This window comes from Malaya genurostris, chromosome 3 (assembly GCF_030247185.1).
Source record: "Malaya genurostris strain Urasoe2022 chromosome 3, Malgen_1.1, whole genome shotgun sequence".
In the NCBI taxonomy this organism is placed as follows: domain Eukaryota; kingdom Metazoa; phylum Arthropoda; class Insecta; order Diptera; family Culicidae; genus Malaya; species Malaya genurostris.
The window spans coordinates 155,588,616-155,610,460 of NC_080572.1; the positions used below are offsets into that span (position 1 = coordinate 155,588,616).

The following is a 21,845-nucleotide window of genomic DNA, read 5'->3' on the forward strand; positions in this document are numbered from 1 at the left end:
TCCCTAACTACAGCCACCCACCCTTTCCATTTTCAATTTCTTTCCAGTCCCAAATAACCACTACCCACTTCAGGGGTGGCATATTTTTGTATAATAGTTTTCCATTTTACCATATAAGTCAATTCTATTTTATTCTTTACAATATTCTGTTAAGTGTTTTGTCCCTACTAATAGTTTTACAATGTTTAATTTATTCATTAATTTATATTTTCAAAATCTATATTAGAATATTACCCTACTATTAGAAGCGATATTTCACAATCGTGAAACACAATAGCTTGAAGAAATTATATACAATAGCACATGAATAAAAATCTAGGACATTGTAACAACGCTTACAATCATCCGAAAGTCCGTACAAATTTTTGGCTTCGCTTACGATATTGATATTGTGACACGTAACCTTGAGAAGATGACGGAAACCTACATCGAACTGAAAGCAAAAGTTTGTCTTGTCTTGGGAGCTTTAAAACACTCTTTTTTTCAACTGGCTGTAGCACTTTCTAGCAAACCTTCTTTCCTTACTGTTCACTAAAAGATTTTCTCATTCTGTCACTTAAAGTTTTTCTTGTTTTGAGAGCTTTAAAACACTTCAACTGGCTGTAGCACTTTCTTCTAAGTCCCTCAACTGGGACTTAGAGTTTTTTTACTTACTTTTTTTACACTATTTACGAGCCTTCTTAACTGGGACTTAGCCCATCGCGCGGTGAACACTGTCACGGTCTGCCATGTGGCAGGTTCTTTCAATTGAAAAAAAGGATGGTTCTACGTTCGGTGCTGAATTCAGAATGTTTGGATTTATTTCCGGATTTTAGTTTTTTTCAATATACTTATTTTATTTGTGTGCGTGTTTACCGAGAAGTCTTGAGACTTGACAATTATATGTATCGAAAAAGTTGTGGTAATAATTATGTGGAGGAGGCTAATGTTTAATGAACATCGTTCGACCCGCAGCGATGGTAAGAACAATTGAAGTTATTTATTTTCCTTCACGCGTGGCGGAAAATCCACGCCAGCGGCGCGTATGGATTAATGAGTTTATGTACATTGCGTTACTTTGCTTGTGCGCTGTAAGCAATTCAAGTGTTTAAGCGAGGAGGACCGTTTTTGGTACCGAGCATAATTTCGGTTATATCGGCCCAAGTCATAAAATATTTAAAGTTTATGATTTGTAAAGTGCCGATGCATCAAATCATAAGACTGAATGTGCTACAATGTATGGCTGGTTTCCGTACAAGGTACTCTAAAAAAACGTTTACAATGTAACTACATTGTGTCAAAATGAAATGTAATAATAAATTTGTTCTCAGTATACGGATTAGGATTAACGTGGAAGACGTGGTGATTTTGTAATTCCGCACAAAACCAGTATTGATGTTTTGCCCGAATTTACAGATGATCCAACCTGACAACACCATTGCTCAACAGATCGCAGAGCTTGCTGCATTAAATCAAAGAGAGTGTTAATGCTTATACTGGTCATCAATATATGATAATCGTCGGCAAAACCATAAGTCGGAAATCCAAGGTTATTAAGTTTCGTTAACAAACCATCAGCGACTAGGTTCCATAGAAGTGGGGATAGTACACCACCTTGAGGACACCCACAGACACTCAGCTTTCAGATCTCTGCTTGCCGAAGCGATGAACAAAGAAGTCGATTGCGAAGCATTGCGTGTATCCAATTTGTGATACTTGAAGGTATGCCTTGACCACAGGCTTCTTCCATAATTGAATTGCACGGTACGTCATCAAAGGCACCTTCAATATCTAGGAAAACTCCCAAGCAAGATTGTTTTTGTGAGAAAGCTTTTTCAATGTTATACACAACATCATGTAACAGGGTTGTAGTGGACTTTCCACGCTGGTTAGCATGTTGCGTTCCATGTAGCGGATGCAAGCCCAAACTAACATTTTTGATATAGTGATCGACAATGCGGCAATCCTGGAAAGTGAGCGTTGAAAAGATAGTGAAGTACATAGCCTCCATTAGACAAGTACTCACCATCTGAAGTTCTTGTGAAACCGACAATAAAGTCCTAAGATTTTGAAAGTAACTTATTTAATCTGCTAGCCTCGTTAAGACTAGAGACATTTGTGCAAAGGCTTTTCCAACCACTTCGTTCAGACGATCAAAAAGCATGTTTGTAAGCCTTCGAGCCGACACGAAAGCCTCCGACCCATCTCTGTGTCGGTGGTTCCAAGCTTTTCTGTATAGTTTCCTCAGTCTAGTAAGTTCAGCATTCCACCAAGGAGTTCCTCTAGTAGCCCGCACAATTCGAAGTGGACATGTCACTTCATATGCTGCAACTATGAGTGAGTTATCGCTTTATATGAACAACATGCTGCTTGTATGAACAACCTGTGCAATAGCATTGGAGATCGTACAAGGGTAATTGTACTTGTTGATTATAATTTACCGCTGCTGAATTGGAGCTTTGATGAAGATATTGGTAGATTCCGTATAATGCATCCTATGAACATGAAATTTTACTGGTCGAATCCATGATTGCATCTGGCTTACAGCAAATTAACTATTTGTCTAATGATAATGGGAAACTGCTTGATTTGGCTTTTGTCAGCACTGGCGACGACACCGAACTTTTCGCACAACCCCCCCCCCCCTCTCTCTCTCTCCCAAAACCTAATGTAACTAGATCGTCATCATCCGTTTATCTTGGCCTTTGATGTATCAGATAACTTTATCATGAGCAAACAAGAGGAAATAGACTATGATTTTGAACATTGCAACTTGGATACTTTGAATGCGGGAGTTTCGCAAATTAATTGGTTGGATATTTTAACTTTGGGCTCACTAGATGAAGCGGTATGTAGATTCTATTATGAGTTAGGCTTAGTTTTTCAACAATACGTTCCCCGAAAGAGACGAATAAGTCAACGTCAGTGCAGACGACCATAGTGGAATGCGGAGCTCCGTAATGCCCGTAATAGATTAAGGAAGGCTCGTAAACGTTATTTTCGTGACTTAGAGCGTCATTTTGAGGTTTTGAATAATTCGTGTTTCCATTCATACGTATCTCATATTGAGAACTGTCCGAAGGATAATCCCAAGCTGTTTTGGAATTTCGTGCGTAATAAAACAACTAGCCGTGGATTTCCGAAATGTGTCAACTATCAGGGGCAATACTCATCGTCAGCCGAGGAGTCAGCAAATCTATTCGCGTCTTTCTTTCAAAGTGTAATAACTCACCACCTTTGCGGGAACAGTACCTGAGTAGATTGCCGACATCCAACATGAATACACCTACGATATCTTTCACCGAACGTGAAGTGCACGAACATCTTTGTACTCTTGACAGTACAAAGGGAGCCGGTCCGGATTGACTCGAGCCGTCGACCGTCAAACAATGTTCATCGTCGTTGGCATTACCTGTGTCCGTACTTTTCAATCGATCGCTTGCTAAGAATACTTTTCCGACGCAGTGGAAGAAGGCTTTGATTTTACCAATACACAAAAACGGTAACGTTCATAATGTCACTAATTAAAGAGGTATTTCAATCCTGAGCTGCATTCCCAAAGTTTTTTAAAGTATGCCACTAGGGATTCTGTATCCGGCAGTTAAAAACGTAATCTCATCGGCCACAACGAATCTGATGAGTTATGTGTCGACGCTTGTTATCAAAATGGAAAAACGACAACAGACCGACGCGATATATGTTGACTTTTCGGAAGATTTTGACTGCGTACCACATCTACTTGCTGTTGAGAAATTGAAACGAAATGGCTTCCTAAACTGACTACCCTCTTGAATTTTTTCATACCTTACAAATCGTAATGCATCTGTTCGACTTGATTCTTCGTTTTTAAGTAGATTCATTATCACATCTGGAGTACCCCAAAGGAAGTCATCTTGGGCCACTACTATTTGTGCTCTTTATCAACGACTATGTGATAGACTAACGTCTTTTAATACCATGTATGCTGACGATCTAAAAATTTATCGCATCATCACTACGCTAGCGGACTGCTGTGCTCTGCAAATGGACATGGAAAGGACAGAAACGGTATGAAGGTGAATATATAAAAATCAAATGTTATTACGTTTTTCCGTATACGCTCGCCTATTGTGTTTGAGTACGCTATGAACACCATCCCAGTTGTACGAGTATCATCTGTTAAGGATCTAGGTATCATTCTCGATTGCAAGCTTCGTTTTACGGAACACTACTCAACGGTTACTGCTAAGGCATTTGCAGTACTGGGACTAATCAAACGTGTAACTCGAGACTTCACAGACGTTTATAGTCTAAGGACACTTTACACTTCCCAGGTTCGAAGCATCCTTGAGTACGGAGTTATCGTGTAGTCCCCGTATCATTCATATCGATCGTATCGAACGTGTTCAAAAGAGCTTTATGAGATTTGCACTTAGACGACTTCCTTGGCGAAATCGTTTCCAACTACCTTCTTATGAACATCGCTGCGCTCTCATCAGTTTGTCTACTTTACGTGATAGGCGAATCTTCCTACAGCAACTATTCGTTTTCGACCTGCTCTCAAACAACATTGACTGTGATGCTCTTTTGGCGTTCCAAGCAGATTGCTACGCCGAATGGATTTCTTTCTATCATCAGTTCATAGAACGCAGTACGGCCAAAAAATCAACTGCACGTTTGCTGTGAACAATTCAACAGCGTTTTTAGTTTATTTGATTTAAATATTAGCAAAGAGACTTTCAAACAAAGAATAAGATTAGGATTAAATTAGTACAAGTCTAAGTCTGTGCGAAATTATTTTTTAACTCGAAGACAAATAAATAAATAAATATTTATAGAGTTTGTCTCGTCGACAACATTTTCCAACTCCTTTGCGGTTTCAATTGTTGGTTGGTAACCGTAAAATCTAGTCGACAAGCCCTCTTCATAGAGGTCTCAGTTTGTGAATTTGGGATTACAATATGTGACAATGTCAAATTTAACGTTTGAGGGATAAAAAAATATGTACTTATGATCAGATAACGAAGGTTGCGCAATTTTATCAGAGCAGAGAGTTACGTCCAAAACCTCCTCTCTTCCAGATCTCGCAAAAGTTGGACGATTTGCTGCATTCACTATGTGTAAGTTTGTACTGCTCACAAATTCCATCATATCAGAGCCTCTCGAATCTATATCTGTGGTGCCATAAATGATATGGTGAGCATTTATTTCACTGCGGATTATAAGCGGTAAATCACTTTTGCAGCAGTATGATACAACCTTTTTGAAGTCATTGTTTGGCGAAGGTTGATTATGCGGTAAATATGCCGAACAATAGACATAGATTTCCTGTCTATGCCATCAATAGTCATACTAATTGTGACAGTACAAATATCCCGAGTAGTGAGCTCCGATATGAGAGAAAAATCTAGAGCACTATTTTCAAGTATGCATGCTCGATGCATTTCACGTGGAATAGTCATACCGTTCTTGTTGAAGGCAACGAAGATTGGGTTTAACAACTTTCCAATGTAGATGATTCCCTTTTGGTAATATGGTTCTTAAACCAAAGCTATAGAAGCTTTACCTTCTTGCAGAAGTCTGGATAGATTCATAAATGCTGTACGTTTATGCTGGAGATTGATTTGTGCTACTCTAACCATTATCAATTAAAGTAATGAACACTACATCTCTAGCACTTACAGTAGTACAACAACTAAAAGAAACCAAATATATTGACTTATAATCGCCTATAGCGAACCATGGAAGGATTTTTCAACTGCACGAAATTGACCATCTATAAAACGTTCATCAGACCGCTGTTCTCTATGGTCACGAGACCTGGACTATGTTGGCAAAGGACCAAGTCGCCCTTGTTGTTTTCGAAAGAAAGGTACTGAGGACCATCTATGGCGGATTGCAGATGGAAAACGGAATGTGTAGACGGCGTATGAATCACGAATTGCAACAGCTGCTAGGAGAACCACCCATCGTATGGACAGCGAAAATCTGACGTCTACGATTGGCTGGGCATGTTTTAAGGATGTCGGAATGATGAGAATGGTTCTTGAATCCAATCCGACTGGCACAAGAAGAAGAAGAGCGCAGCGAACTAGGTGGATCGATCAAGTGGAGAGTGATCTTCGAAGCATCCGTGTCTTGAGTTGCTGGCGATGAGCAGCCATGGACCGATGTGGAGACGTATTCTTGATACAGCAAAGGACACCCCAGGACTATAGCTGTAAGGTAAGGTAACGTCATTTGTGCGAAGCTATTCGTAAAAAGAGGCCGGAATTATGGGCTGACATCTAATGGTTTTTCCACCACGATAATGCACCGTCGCATTAATTCTTCGTGATTGTTTGGAAACAATTCTTCGTGATTGTTTGCAAAAATTCAAACAATATCGTTCCGCAGCCACTATATTCGCCTGATTAAACCTGGGTAGAACTTCGACGGAGACGAAATAGATTTGGATGAATAAATGAAGAATTTTGAAATTACGAACAAAGTTGTACAATTTTTTACCCACATGAGTACATGTGGTCGCTTAAACTTTTGCAAACACAAATTTTTTGATATCGCGTAACTAATTGCTACAAATTAATTGAAGAACGTTACATAAATATGACGTTATTGCTGCTGTTACACACTACACTTTGTTTAAAAATTTTATAGAGGACTCTGTACCTAACTGTCAACCACCGAGAAAATTGCCATGGATTAACTCTTTTCTGCGGAAACTGAAGCGTATTAGTTCCAAAACTCTACGTAAGTATACAAATAGACAATGCCTGTTTCTAAGCGTCACTTCACAATAGCCATTAACGATTACCGTAACTATAACAAGTTTATGTACAAACGTTACTTAAACTGCATGCAACATAACTTAAGGGTAAATCCGAAGTGCTTTTGGTCATTCTACGATATTATACAATGGTGAATAAGCTACGACAGTAATTGAGTACTGTTTGCTAGATATTTTAGCTAACTTAAACTTGAATGCGCTAACCTGATACTCCTGATGTTGTCATCGATATGGATGTTTAAAATATCTCAGACCAATTGATACTTCCATCCATTCGGAAAGTGAAGTCGGTATATGCACCAGGTCTCAATGAAATGCCTTATGTTAATGTATTTTAGCAGCCCTACTCGCATCAATTTATTGCTTAAGCAACAAACATTTGTTTTTGTTATGCTCCCGGTTTTTGAGAAAGGAGATTGTTCATTACCGAGCAATCAATTATATATGCATTTGAGGGCATGAATTCTTTCTCGATCGATCAGTTGGGACGAATCTTGTTAGTTTCACGTCTTATTGAACCAAGCAAATGCCTCGCGTTAGGATTGGTGCGAGTTACACTGACCTTAAGGCTGCTTTCGATTCAGTGAACCAATAACTTTTAACTACCAAGCTAGGTTGCTCGATTTCATTTTATGAATGGTTTCGACCATCAAGTTGTATCGATGACTTCAAATTGAATGTACTGTATTTGAATTCTTTATTAGTAGCTCCGAAGTTCCTCGAGGAAGCATACTTGGATCACTCCTTTTTTCACCGTTTGTTAACGTTGTTGTCTTTGTTTTGGAAGAAAGCTATTGTTCGCGATGATTTGAAAATATTTCTGGTTTTTCGCAAAGAAGTTAATTTTTCAGAGTTGCTGCATTTAGTTAATATGATTTATGAATCCTTGGTATTACATTTCTTGTAGTGGAATTTGACCTTCTGTTTCAACAGACTTCGCAGCCGATTCAGAGTGTACAGAACCATTGCATGGCTGGTGCTAAGATCCTACTGACACTACGAATCCTTCCAGATCGGGGCTCGAACATACGACTACCGGTTTGTAAGACGTACGAGAATCAAATTTAATAAGTCATCGTATGAGAAGCAAATTTAGTTTCAATTATACCGTGGCTCACACTAGACTGCAACGTCTAAATCACACCAAAGATTTAGGTGCATTTATTGATAGGAAACTATTGTACACTTGTCATCTTGCGGCTACGATTGACAAAGAAAACCATTTGCTTTATTTTAGATTCTAAAAATCTAGAGAATCTCGCAATCCACTCTGTAAAAAAAACATCGTAATAGTTTTTGCTACGATACGAATGACTTCATCGCAACATCATCACAGTCGTCGGTTTCTGTAGCACTAAGTTGTACAGAATTATTTTATTTCGTTAAGATAATTTGTTAGGTAAAAGTTAGTAGTTCATTAACACTTATTGTCAGATGAGCATTATTGCCCATATAAATAAATAAATAAATAGATGAAAGGGTGATCCAAATTAAAAAGACATTTTCGATTATTTTTATATTATTTTGGAGGCTCCTCTACATACTAGGTCCGCCATGTAACTTGTTTTTAAACATGCAATAAAACACAAACGGTTCATCCGATTTCAAAATATATTTTTTCATATTAAAGTACAATCCTTCCGGTTAATTGTGGAATATAATTTCATTCAACTAGCTGCCTCGGCTGGCCTTGCAGTACGCCATACGGTCAGTCCAGTTTTTTAGTACATTTTCGATTGTATGCAGCTTTCGCCCTTATTCTGAATAACGTCGTATCGTTTCTTCGATCATATTTCATTTGTATTCCCCATAACGCTAGCAAAATCAAAGGTAGCTATGATTCGATCGAAAAATCAATACGCCGTTATTCAGAATAAGGGCGTTTATTTCAGCTATGGCTGAACGAATGTTGTCCTTCAAGGCTTGAATTGTCTTTGGCTTGTCCACATAACACTTATCTTTGACAGCCCCCCAAAGATAATACTCTAACGGCGTCAAATCACAGCTCCGAGGCGGCCAAACGACATCCGAATTTCGACTGATAATTCGATCTTCGAAGACTGTGCGCAGAAGATCGATCGTAGCGTTGGCTGCGTGGCACGGAGCGCCGTCTTGATGGAACCAAATGGTGTCCAAATCTTCCTCTTCAAGTAACGGGAAGAACCAATCGCTAATCATGGCGCGGTAGCGCTCGCCATTGACCGTGGCGGCGGCTCCTGCCTCATTTTTGAAGAAAAATTGCCCAATGATGCCGCCAGACCAAAATCCGCTCCATACCGTCACTCTCTGAAGATGCATCGGCTTCTCCATGATAACGTGCGGGTTTTCCGTCCCCCAGATGCGATAATTTTGCTTATTAAAATACCCGCCGAGATAAAAATGTGCCTCATCCGAGAAGATGATTTTTTGGTAAAAATCGACGTATTCTTCAAAGTAAATCTGCACTATTTTCACTATTCCTCAAGCGTATACTCAACCATTTTCGTTCAGCGGAAGGATAAACTAAATTTCTGTCAAATCAGAAGTGACATTAAGGTTACCATTGTCGAAATAACCGCTAGTTCAAAAAAAAAGTTAGATGGCGGACCTTGTACTACCATAAAGGTTCGCATCGCTTTTACATAAAATTACTTTTTCTAAAGCATATGAACAATAGTTTCTACAAATTCTATGTTAGGTAAAGCTTCAATAACTTCTGATTACAATAAGTACCTTATGAATAATTCTGCTTTCTTCATTTCACTGCGACTAACAGTTCCATAACATCCATTGCTGTATCGTAGAGAACCTCCTTTACTGCGAATGCGATCTCCACTGAGATCTCTACTCTCATATGTTTTTGTAGACCACCAAGTTTTTTGCCGTTTCTGTTTTAGTGATATTGTCGGTATTACAAATTTGTTTCGAGTATTGCTTTGACTCGAATTTAATTGAATCTTGCCACCAGGGATTGAGTAGGAAGTATTACCCGCCATTTCCATTTGTTTTTTTTTTGTAACATTAGACTTGCTCTTATTCGGGATGCTATAGGTTATTGTTTCATTGTTAATTTCACTGTTAATATTGACTCCCATATTTTGTCTTATATTATTGTTTATATTCTCTTTAGTATAGGTTTGATCCGCACAATTGCTTACAGATCGCTTGTAATGCTTGTGGAAAGAATATTTTGATTCGCTATATATTGGTTTATCTAACAATGATGAGGATTTTAGTGTATCTCTTTCCTGTTCGATTTTAACCCATGTAGAAGCAAAGAGTCTAACTGCGGATCTAACAAAATGCCTATCGAGTTTCATCACTACTGGTCTCAAAGCAAGTAAGCCTACAGGTAAATCTTGAAAATTATGAAATAAAACATGTGAAGATATATTGATGTACTTCAAAACATGGTGAGATCGTTTCGTTTTAGAGTCATGAAAATTGACTTGTTTGCTAGAATTTATATGAACATTCTTCTTCTGTTTATATTTGTTATCTTTAAAAGTGGGAGTTCTGTATGTAGTATCTCTTACTTTATTGAAATATCGCCCATCTTCTATTGCCACATTTTTTATACGTAAGGTTTCTGGATCTTCGTTCGTAGAATAGTTGTTGCTAGTAGAAACATTCAAGTTATCATTGTATATATTATGTCTACTATCTACGTTGCGCGTAAATGAATCATCGCTTCTACTAGTTAACACAATATTGTTGAAATCGAGGTTGACTTTATCAGATTTAGCAATGCTGTAAGAACGATTTTCGTTTTCGACAGTAGTACGGTTTTTTTTGTATTTGACGTCAAAAATTTCAAAATCCATTTTTCGTTCGACCAAATCTGCAATATGTGATTGTTGAATAATGTCCGTTGCACCATAAAAATCGTTTTCTATGTCTTCTTTTACTGAATGCAGTGGATTATTCATGCGAAGAAATTCGTCTTCCTCTGTATCTGAACTAAATAGTCCAAATGGAATCTGAACGGAATCATAAAACTCGTTTGCTGTATTTGTGTCAGTCCACAACCATATGAAGTGCCCATTAAGCATTCTCATACGCTTTGCTTCGGATAATATTCGACGAGCTACGTGTAATTCACAAAACAAAATGACAACACCTCTAGTTGACTGAGAAATTCTTGCTAATTGTCTGAAAAGAGATATAAAAAAAAAGCATCAAAACATATATGAACAACCCGAACAATAAGCATTAATACTAAAAAAATAATTTGCACGTGTGGTCAATGAATTTTGGTATTTAAAAAAACCTCTGTGTAATATCAGAGACACAATTGGATGACGTGAATTCAAATAAAATTGACACGCTTCCTTCACATTTCCGAATATCAGTTAGTTGATCGCTTGTGTGAAATGTGCAATCATTCCCTTCTTCACTACTAGGATTTGAAACGATGCACCTACACTAAAGTACGGAAAAGTTTTTATAGTTCTTTATAACAAAATAATGGTGGTTCTGAAAAGAACCTTTTATGAAGCCGTTTGTGTTGGAGAGGGACGAGTTGATTTCGAATTGCGATGGATGTCACTAAATTCTGTTATCAGTTTTCAAGCTGACTGTTGTCCGTGGATGAGATGATTGGCGTAGGTATAGCGTTCAAAATCCGATTATAATCTTCTAATGAAGAAAACATTAATTCGCTGGGTTGATCAATGATACAATAGGCCTATGATATGAAAAGTATTAAATATATCTATGGCTTTCTACATTGATATTTATAGTAAATACGGGATCAATACATGTGCCTCCGTCGGAGAAGCAGATTTCATATCCAACTTCATATACTTGCTAATGAAATCAATGAATTTAATATTGTTTTATTTTGAGGCACCTATACTGAAATCCCCCACAACTATCATATTTATATACTATATATATTTAGAAAAACACTTTTTAAAAAAATGTGGGTTTTTCGCAGGCCGATGAAAGAAACCCGGTCTAGTACGAAGAGAACGAGCTTGAACACTAGCATTCCACTGCGCCAAAAGATTTGGACTGTCAACCTCAGATGTTAATATTTTCGCTGCAAATACTGCCTTTGCAATTTTCCTTCTTTTCTCGAGCGTATGTAGACCTAATAATCGGCAGCGTGATTCATATGGAGGCAAGTTCAATGGGTTCGTCCGACGTAGGCATCTTGGGGCATACCAAACAAATTTGCGTTGCACACTTTCGATCCTGTTAATCCAGTTCTGATGATATGATGCCCAAATCACAACTGAAGACTCCAAATGCGAGCGAACAAGTGCACAGTATAATGATCGAAGACAAAGTGGATCATCAAATCCTCTGGCAATTTTAAACATAAAATCTAATTGTCTGTTGGCTTTTTCTACTCTCATAGACTGATGGTTTCGAAAAGAGAGTTTTAAGTCAAGTAATATACTGAGATCTTTCACACATTCAACTCTATGTAATACATGATTTCCGATGGTGTAGTTGAAGGTGAACACCTCACGGCTTGTTTTATGATGGAATGAAATCACAACACATTTTTCGTTGCTCACTGTCATGTGGTTATCGGTTATAAATCGGTAATAAATCGAGATAATCGCGATTGAAGCAGATAGCAATCCGCTAGACTTTCAACTACAACAAATATTTTGAAATCATCAGTATATAATAACTTACAACTTCCGGTAAAGATCGATGTGACATCATTAAAGAATAACGCGAAAAAATGGGTCCCAGATTACTACCTTGGGGTACGCCGGAACAATTACAGAATTCGCCTGAAAGTGCGTCGCCAATTTTCACTTGAACGGTCTTTGAGATAAGATTCGAGCCAACAACAAAATCTTGGGCAGAATCCGAGCTTGGCCAATTTTTTTAATGCGATGTCATGGTTAATTCGATCAAAAGCTGCCTTCAAGTCTATGTAGATTGTGTTGGCAAGTCGGGATAGTTCATATATGCTTCTCATATTGCTCTATCAGTCGTAGGCCCCGCGGGTCTCTGGTGTATACAGGAGGCGTCTCCATTCAACTCGGTTCATGGCTGTTCGCCGCCAGCCTCGGTAACTGCGAAGGGTCCGCAGGTCGTCCTCAATTTGATCGATCCATCTTGCCCGCTGCGCGCCTCTTCTTCTTATACCGGTCGGATACTCGAACTACGCACATCACTCGATACATCGGAGTTTTGATCAATCGTATCAGTTTGTTCAGGAATCCGTAGTCGTGCATGATTTTCCATAGCTGATCTCGATCGATTGTGTCGTAGGCTGATTTGAAATCGACGAATAAGTGATGTGTGGGCACATTGTATTCGCGGCACTTTTGCAACCCCTGGCGGATGGCGAACACTTGGTCCGTGGTAGCGTGTTCGCCCATAAATCCTGCCTGATATTGTCCCACGAATTCGTTTGCAATCGGCGAAAGTCGACGGCATAAGATTTGGGAGAGTACCTTGTAGGCGGCGTTCAGTAGAGTTATCGCGCGGTAATTGCAGCAATCCAGCTTATCGCCCTTTTTGTAGATGGGACCCAGAATTCCTTCCATCCATTCCTCCGGTAAAATTTCGTCCTCCCAGATCTTGGTAACGACCCAGTGCAGTGCTTTCACTAGTGCATTAGCACCGTGTTTTAGTAGCTCGCTTGGTAGTTGGTCAACGCCAGCGGCCTTATTATTTTTCAACCAGATTGCCACCTCCTCCACTTCTTGGAGGTATGGGACCGGCAGTCTATCGTCCTCCGCACGCGTTCCCAAGTTCGTTACCTCGCCGCCACTTTCGTATTCCGCCACAACGCTATTGAGGTGCTCGTCGAAATACTGCCGCCACCTCTCGATCACCTCACAGTCGTTCTTGAGAAGATCCCCGTTGGTATCCTTGCACATATCGGCCTGTGGCACATGGTCTCTGCGCGAACGGTTCACCTTCTTGTAGAACTTCATTGTCATTAGCACGGAACAGCTGTTCCATCGCTTCGCGATGTTCCGAGCATTCTTCCTGTTGGCGCATTTTTCTACGGGATACCGAGTTTAGTCTGTATCGCTCCTCGTTTGCTCTCGTCCGGTGTTGCAGCTTGCTCGCCCAAGCTGCATTCCTCTCGGCCACTAACTGTTCACATTCGTCGTCGAACTAGTCGTTCCTTACGTTCGGAGTCGCCGTACCTAGCGTTGCTGATGCAGTGCTACTATGGCAGAACGGATGTCTCTCCAGCCATCTTCAAGAGTAGCTGCACCAAGCTGCTCTTCCGCAGAGATGTCTATCTCCTCTGTGTGACGAAGAGCAAGCAAAATTTCTCCCCTCGCACTGACAACTTCAACGAGAGCTCTTCTCTTTCACATTTATACACCACTGTTGTATAGAGTGTGCACACATCATGAGTGCGTTTGTTTATTTCCTTTTACCTCTTCCACTGAATCGCACCAAACTGCTAGAGCATTAGCTAATAAATTCTCCGAGGTGGATGCAGATACTTTCACAGAGGTGTACACGCCGGTGAGCACTCTGCTGTATGGTTTTCGTAGATGAAGCGTGGACACGCAAAATCAGCAAAATAAAACAATTTATCGTAAAATTTTCGGTTTTCCTTGTAAATTTTTCATAGCAAGGCCAGATCTACTCTCTATTAATTGAAGTTCACAGAAGTGTTCGCTCACCGTCACGCGCCAGTGGTCACTTGGGTGTATTTAGACGAGAGCGCGTGTGAGCGATTCATGCGAAGAGAATGTGTTTCACTCGCGCCAGCTGCTTTAACCACAAGCACACACACAAATGCTGTCTATTCGACACTGAGAAGAAGTGCGCTTTCCTCTTTGTGCGGTGCTTCGTTTTTTTCATCCTCGGTGTGGCAAAAATCTGACTCTAGCGTTTATCACTCTGGTGAAATGCCATCTCTGCTCTTCCGTTGGTAGAGCCACCGCCAACTGCTGCGTGTGATCTTGCTGATCCCAGAGCCTCGCGATGATAAACCGCGACGTTGGGTAGCCACCGTCGAAAGTTTTGAGCGCATGCATACAGCAACCAAGTAGTGGTCCGAATCTATATTCGCACTGCGGTAGGTGCGAACATTGTTGATGTCCGAGAAAAACTTTCCTACGATCCAAACGTGGTCGATTTGGTTTTCCGTCTGTTGGTCAGGTGATCTCCAGGTAGCTTTGTGGATATCTTAGCGAGGAAAGAAGGTGCTTCTGACTACCATTCCTCGGGAGGCCGCAAAGTTGACACACCGTTGGCCGTTGTTATTCGATGCGGCATGCAGGCTGTTCGGCCCGATTACCGGTCGGTACATTGCCTCCCTTCCGTTCCAGCTGCACGTAGAACGCTTCTTTATCGCCATCGGGTCTCCCTTCATGTGGGCAGTGCACGTTGATGATGCTGTAATTAAAAAAACGGCCTTTAATTCTCAACTTGCACATCCTAGCGTTGATCGGTTGCCACCCAATCACTCGCTTACGCATCTTGCCCAGCACTATAAAGCCAGTTCCCAGCTCGTTCGTTGTGCCACAGCTTTGGTAAAAGGTAGCCGCTCGATGTCCGCTTTTCCACACCTTCTGTCCCATCCAACAAAGCTTCTGCAGCGCTACGACGTTGAAGCTGCAAGGATTTAGTTCGTCGTATATTATCCTGCCGCAACCTGCGAAACCTAGCGACTTGCAGTTCCATGTTCCAAATTGCCAATCGTAGTTCTGAGCGCGTGATCTTGCTGATCCCAGAGCCGCGCGATGATAAACCGCGACGTTCGGTTTCGACGTTGGGTAGCCACCGTCGAAAGTTTTGAGCGCATGCATACAGCAACCAAGTAGTGGTCCGAATCTATGTTCGCACTGCGGTAGGTGCGAACATTGTTGATGTCCGAGAAAAACTTTCCTACGATCCAAACGTGGTTGATTTGGTTTTCGGTCTGTTGGTCAGGTGATCTCCAGGTAGCTTTGTGGATATCTTAGCGGGGAAAGAAGGTGCTTCTGACTACCATTCCTCGGGAGGCCGCAAAGTTGACACACCGTTGGCCGTTGTTATTCGATGCGGCATGCAGGCTGTTCGGCCCGATTACCGGTCGGTACATTACCTCCCTTCCGTTCCAGCTGCACGTAGAACGCTTCTTTATCGCCATCGGGTCTCCCTTCATGTGGGCAGCGCACGTTGATGATGCTGTACTTAAAAAAAACGGCCTTTAATTCTCAACTTACACATCCTAGCGTTGATCGGTTGCCACCCAATCACTCGCTTACGCATCTTGCCCAGCACTATAAAGCCAGTTCCCAGCTCGTTCGTTGTGCCACAGCTTTGGTAGAAGGTAGCCGCTCGATGTCCGCTTTTCCACACCTTCTGTCCCATCCAACAAAGCTTCTACAGCGCTACGACGTCGAAGCTGCAAGGATTTAGTTCGTCGTATATTATCCTGCCGCAACCTGCGAAACCTAGCGACTTGCAGTTCCATGTTCCAAGTTGCCAATCGTAGTCCTTATTTCGTCGCGTGAGTCTATGCCGATTGTTCCGGGTCGTATGCTCTCCTATATTATTCGTAATAGATGTTTTACGGACGGCTTATTAGGCCTACGCCAACCCCCTGTCTCGCCGGAGGATCATTGTGCTTACTCTGTTTAACGTCCCAACTAGCACTAGGACGATTTCCTTGGTGGGGTTGCCACCTTGGATTTAGCTGGACGGGATACAGCATTTCATACTCAGCCGCTGAATACCAGAACAGACGCTGTTTGAAGCCGCTCCTAACATGGAGTACAGACGCTCCAACATCCTCTAAAGAGGACCCCCTTCCCTGTCAGCATACGACTAGGTCCCACCGGGGTTGGTTACCCGATCTTTCCTATGGTTGCTAGACCCCAGCCGGCACCGCGGGGGGTAGGGATAGGAGTTACTGGACAAAAGGCTAAGAGCCACACTGGGGCCTGAATTACGCATTGTCCAGTCGTTTACCAACTAGCTTCTCATATATCATTACCTTAAACACATTAATATACAAGTGTAATCTGTTACATCTTGCCTCCCATTTATCGACGTTGTTTCAACTGTGGCTAAAAATAATTTTCACCTGCAGGTTCGATACTAACTTCCGCCGGTTATCCCGATTCCTCATATGTCCACCATCTTCATCGGAACTAACAAGATCTTTTTGCTGTCACTAACCCTTTCGTAAGTTCATTCATGTTACGTTTCAGTATAACCGACGGTATACCATCTGGGCCAGGGGTGAATGAAGATTTCAATCGAACTGCTGCACGTTTCAACATTTCTTCTGAGATGCTCGGAACATCCAAGTCAATGATGTCCGATGGAACCAGATGTAAAAATTTCGTGTCATTGTTTTCAATATTATGATGCTGGAATACAGATGAAAAATGTTTTGCGAACAAATCGCATTTTTCAATACAGGACTGAACAATCTCCTTTCCCAAAGTCATTGTAGATGGCAATCCATGCTACTTATGTTTAGTTTTTACAAACGACCTAAACTTTGCAGGTTGACGACGGATTTGATCCTAGATTTTTTAACATACAATATACAATTTTTTAACATACAACATACAATTTTAAAATCGATCCTCATGAACGGGCAACGCGTTTTCGTATACCTTCGCAGTGCTGAAGCACGTTTCTTTTTCAATCGACGGAGATGGGCATTAGACCATAGTGGCTTGGAAGGAGTTCGAAAAGGTGGTGTATGAAGGACCGCTTCGTCAGCATTCGAACAACGTATTATTGGATTCCAATCGATCAGTTGCAATTCACGGCGTAGAGTGACAAAATTGGTTTTCCTAAAATACAAGGAATGAGTTTCATGAGCTTCACGGTACTGAGTGCAAGGTAATTGCAAAAGCCGAATACTAAGCGCGGGGTGATCTTTGTCTAAAGAAACCAGCGGATCATCGTGTTTAGTCGTTACGGTGCATGGAACATTCTGGCTTATGAAAATTAAATCTAATATGCGGCCGTTGTGATTAAAAACAGTATTGATTTGTTGTAAATTAGTGCGAGCTAATCCATCTAACAGTAGTTCTACGACGACTTCACGCCTAAGTCTACTACGCGTTAATGATGGGTCCACATAAGCTCGATTATCCAGAGATCTCTTCCATGCTAAATTTGGCTGGTTAAAGTCATCAGCATCTACTATAACATCATTTGGATTGGTAATGTCACGAATCCGTCGAAGTCACGAAATGTTCCAATATCAGGTCAGATTCGTGGCACTTTCACATGGCAGATAAAACGAGCAAACGAAAATTCTTCTCTGCGCTATTCGTATGATGACGCAAATCTGTTCAATACAGTGCGACATTCCCTCAATACGAGGTCTGTTCAAAAAGTTCCCGGAATTTTTTAATTGCGCGCGTCTGGAGAGTCCGGCGGTCAAATTTTTTTTTATTGTGTTGGTACATATGTCCCTAATATATGATGAAATTTTCAGCTATATTCATTGTTTACATTCTGTCTTGTAGCGGCTGGTGTAGACGTGTTTTTTTGAGCTCGGCGATTTTTGTTAGTTTAAACAATGGAAGAATTGAAGAGTCAAAGAATTTGTATTAAATTTTGCGTGAAAAATGAAATAAAGTGTAACCAAGTGTGCGAAATGTTACAGAGAGCCTACGGTGAGTCTGCTATGAAAAAAAAACAAGTGTTTACGAGTGGTATAAGCGTTTCCAAGATGGCCGCAAAGACGTTGAAGACGACGAACGCTCCGGTCGACCCAGCACGTCAATAATCGATGAAAATGTGGGAAAAGTGGAAAAAATGATTATGGATGATCGCCGAATCACTATTAGAGAAGTTGCTGATGAAGTTGGCATATCATTTGGCTCATGCTATCAAATTTTTTCAAATGTTTTGGGCATGAAACGAGTGGCAGCAAAATTCGTTCATTCATCGTTGCTTATTCGTGGCCAAAAACAAGACTTAAATCATGCCCCAACCTCCTTATACACCAGATATCGCTCCGTGTGATTTTTTCCTGTTCCCAAAGTTGAAGAGACCCATGAAAGGACAGCGTTTTTCATCGATTGAAGAGTAAAAACGCTGGCATAAGTGTATTATATCTAGGGGGGATTACTTTGAAGGGGACCATATAGATGTAGACGAATAAATAAATATTTTTTTAGAAAAATGAGAATTCCGGGTACTTTTTGAACAGACCTCGTATACAGCGACGAGTCTGGGGAACATTTGACAGCAATCAATACGCCTCCTCCAACTTTTCTGGTGCTGTAGTTCGAATTTCTGTCAACTCGATAAACATTGTATTGATCACCAAATAATTGCACTGAGGTAATTCGGTCATCAAGCCAGGTTTCCACCAGTACAATGACGTCAAAGTCGGCATCGGTACACGAGAGAAAAAACTCATCAACTTTTGAATTCAAACCCCGAACATTCTGGTAATAGAACTGAATGCTCTCGGTTTCTGTCGATCCGATTAACTCATTCTCAGGAATGTTTACATTACCGATACCGCGTTCACGCCGAGAAGATGAACTATGGGGAACGAACATTTCATCATATTTTTGAAAATCATTGATACATAAATACATAACAGGAATGGGACCCGCTGGTCCCCAAGCTCCAACGGTGGTCGAGTGTCTATCGTGTCATTTTTATTTTCGATCAATCCAATCTCGGCGTTTTCGAAACTTATAAAACCGATACACTGACGAAGGATGTAAATAACATTCCGAAATACGTATCTGTATTATAACGTTTGATACACTTTCGTGAAAATAGTGACTGTGAAAATAGTCACTTTGTGAGAGTGTAATGACGTGACATAGTGGAATTAAACGGTACAACAACAGCACTATTAGTGAGAATATTCTACTAACAGCTCAAACAGAAATTTAGTGACAATAAACTATCTTTCAACATAAGCCTATAGGTACTATTATTAAACTAAACTGCCTCCCGGGATTTAATATAACATCATTATCATTAAGTGGCCTCCCAGGTTTAATCAAATGAGTTGCACAGACTCACGTATACATAATCATTAGATCTAATGTCACATAGTAGTTAAGGTAGAATCCGACCACAATACAGTCTGTTACATAAGAGCGTGGTCACGATTATTCGTGATCAGTGAAGTGGAATGGAGTGATATTTTTTTCAACACAGAGGGCAGTAGTGCCCTTGATGCAATGCGAGAATAAATCAGCTGACTATTGTTTACAATTCGATTTGAGCATTTTTTTCCAAAATGAGTACCGCGTACGCATGCAAAAGTGAAAACAGTTTGTGAGTAAGTGGGTGAATCGTTTTAAAAAGGTGAAAAATGTCGACTACTTTCAAAATCGCGGTTCTGACGGTGTATTGGCAGAAAAAGACGAAAAAGTGATTTGTGACCTGTTTTTGAAGAATCCGACATTAACTTAACGCGAAGGTGCTTCAATATTGACCAAAAAAGTACAAGGATCAGCCCCATAGGGTTGCTCGAGCCATTGATGTGGAACAAGGCAACCAAAATTTCTAATGATCTTCAATCAATCATCACACTTTTGAATCCGGAATTGCACGATAGTCTGGTTAGATTGATCTTGATTAGGAACCAACACCGAACTTTGTTTGTCTTGATTTGTATTTGTCTAATAGCCGACGAAATTATACCAATATCCCAAATGTATGCAATTATATCTTTGTACATATATGCGATACGGATTTCGATATTAAAGCTTCTCTTCGCCAAGCTTGTGTTCAAGTTTTGTATGCAAGCAGTTATTTTTATAGCGCTAAGTTTCTCTACCATTCTGCGATTTCGGATAAAACGTTAACCTTTTTCTCATTCTCAATCGAGTTCATCTTATATAAATTAGAAATTAATCTTAAGCACTCAAAATTTACCCTAGGGTAGTTTCTCGGGCGAAACGACATAACATGGAATTTCATCCGAGCTTGCATGACACAAGATCAGAGCATAACAATTAAAACTTCAAATCGTTTTATGGTACTTTCTGTCTTGCTGTCTAGCAACAACAAACACCCTACCTCTAGCATGCTACGCATAGGACTGAAACGTTAGCTATAATTTCGCTTCTATTTATAGAATCGCGTGCTTCCCACAGCCTCGCTTCTGCATAGATTGACCAATCAAAGCGAAGCTTTCCCTTTGATATATCGCTTACTCCTTCAAAACCGTCGTCTATGGCAGGGAAATCCGGTCGGCCGGAGATTTTTAGCAGACAAAATAGGACACTGCTCGCTTCTAATCAAAATTTCAATAATTTATAATTGAAAATACGTGGCTTGATACATTCAAATCGAAACTTATAAATATTTCCAATTAAATGATGAAATAATATCAACAATAGATACAACATAGACTGAGCTGACCACATTTCTACGTGTATTTTTCCTTGAGTTTCTTTTTTGCACCCCTATATAGAAAATAAAGATGTGTTCCACATCAAAAGATTTAAATGTTTCGCACGGAACTGTTCGCGGACATTTAATCGAAAATAATTTGAAATTTCGAAGTACTTTGCAAAAACAGATGTTGAGTGAAAAACATGTGTAAAAACGTCTTGAATGGGCAAAGGAGCAAAATGGTGTCGTGACCTTGGATTGGCCCTCTCAGTCGCCCAATGCCAATTAAATTGAGAACGTTTGGTCTCGAATGAATGCACAAATTTGGAGTCGTTTTCAGAAGAATACTAGCAAAATCTCACTCAAAGTATGCCTCGAAGGTGTCAGCCATTATTAACGCTGAAGGGGCTTGGACTTGCTATTAATGTGTTTGCATGCAAGTTTTTGATCTAATAAAACAATATTCAAAAGTATTTTCATGTTTAGTCTTTTTCATTTTCTCACAACAGTCACCACGCTCTTTTGTAACAGACTGTATATGCAATCTTCTGTTGCATTAGTTCCCAAATTTTTCATTTCGCGCGCCCCTTTGAAAATAAATAGTTCTTCACTCTCTCTCCCTTTTAAAAATTGATTCTGTTCGCTGGGAATAAAGTTATTAAACTATTTCGAATATTGCAAAATATCAACTACATGATTATTTTTTGGCAAAAACTATTATTATATTAAATTTTAGGTAACGCATAAACACTTACTGCTAGAAACAATTGCTGGCACAAACAAATTGATAGAGTTATATACAAGACACGAAATAAAATTAAATAAAAAATAGAACAATTCATAAGCTCCC

General features: G+C 40.2%; 1 protein-coding gene across 13 annotated transcripts in view; it reads right to left on the bottom strand.

The window, feature by feature from the left end:
• Positions 1–21,845, bottom strand: part of LOC131434603 (glutamate receptor ionotropic, NMDA 3A-like) — a 646,413-nt gene that overhangs the window by 395,597 nt on the left and 228,971 nt on the right. For 10 of the 13 annotated variants that reach the window (XM_058601472.1, XM_058601471.1, XM_058601470.1 and 7 more), the window contains one exon: positions 9,458–10,876. The exons of 1 other annotated variant lie outside the window; for it this stretch is intronic. In XM_058601472.1, coding sequence (XP_058457455.1) covers positions 9,458–10,876 — 1,419 coding nt within the window. Of the gene's footprint in view, positions 1–9,457; positions 10,877–21,845 lie in introns of those variants that run through there. 2 more of the 13 variants (XM_058601481.1, XM_058601482.1) reach the window with 2 other exon arrangements.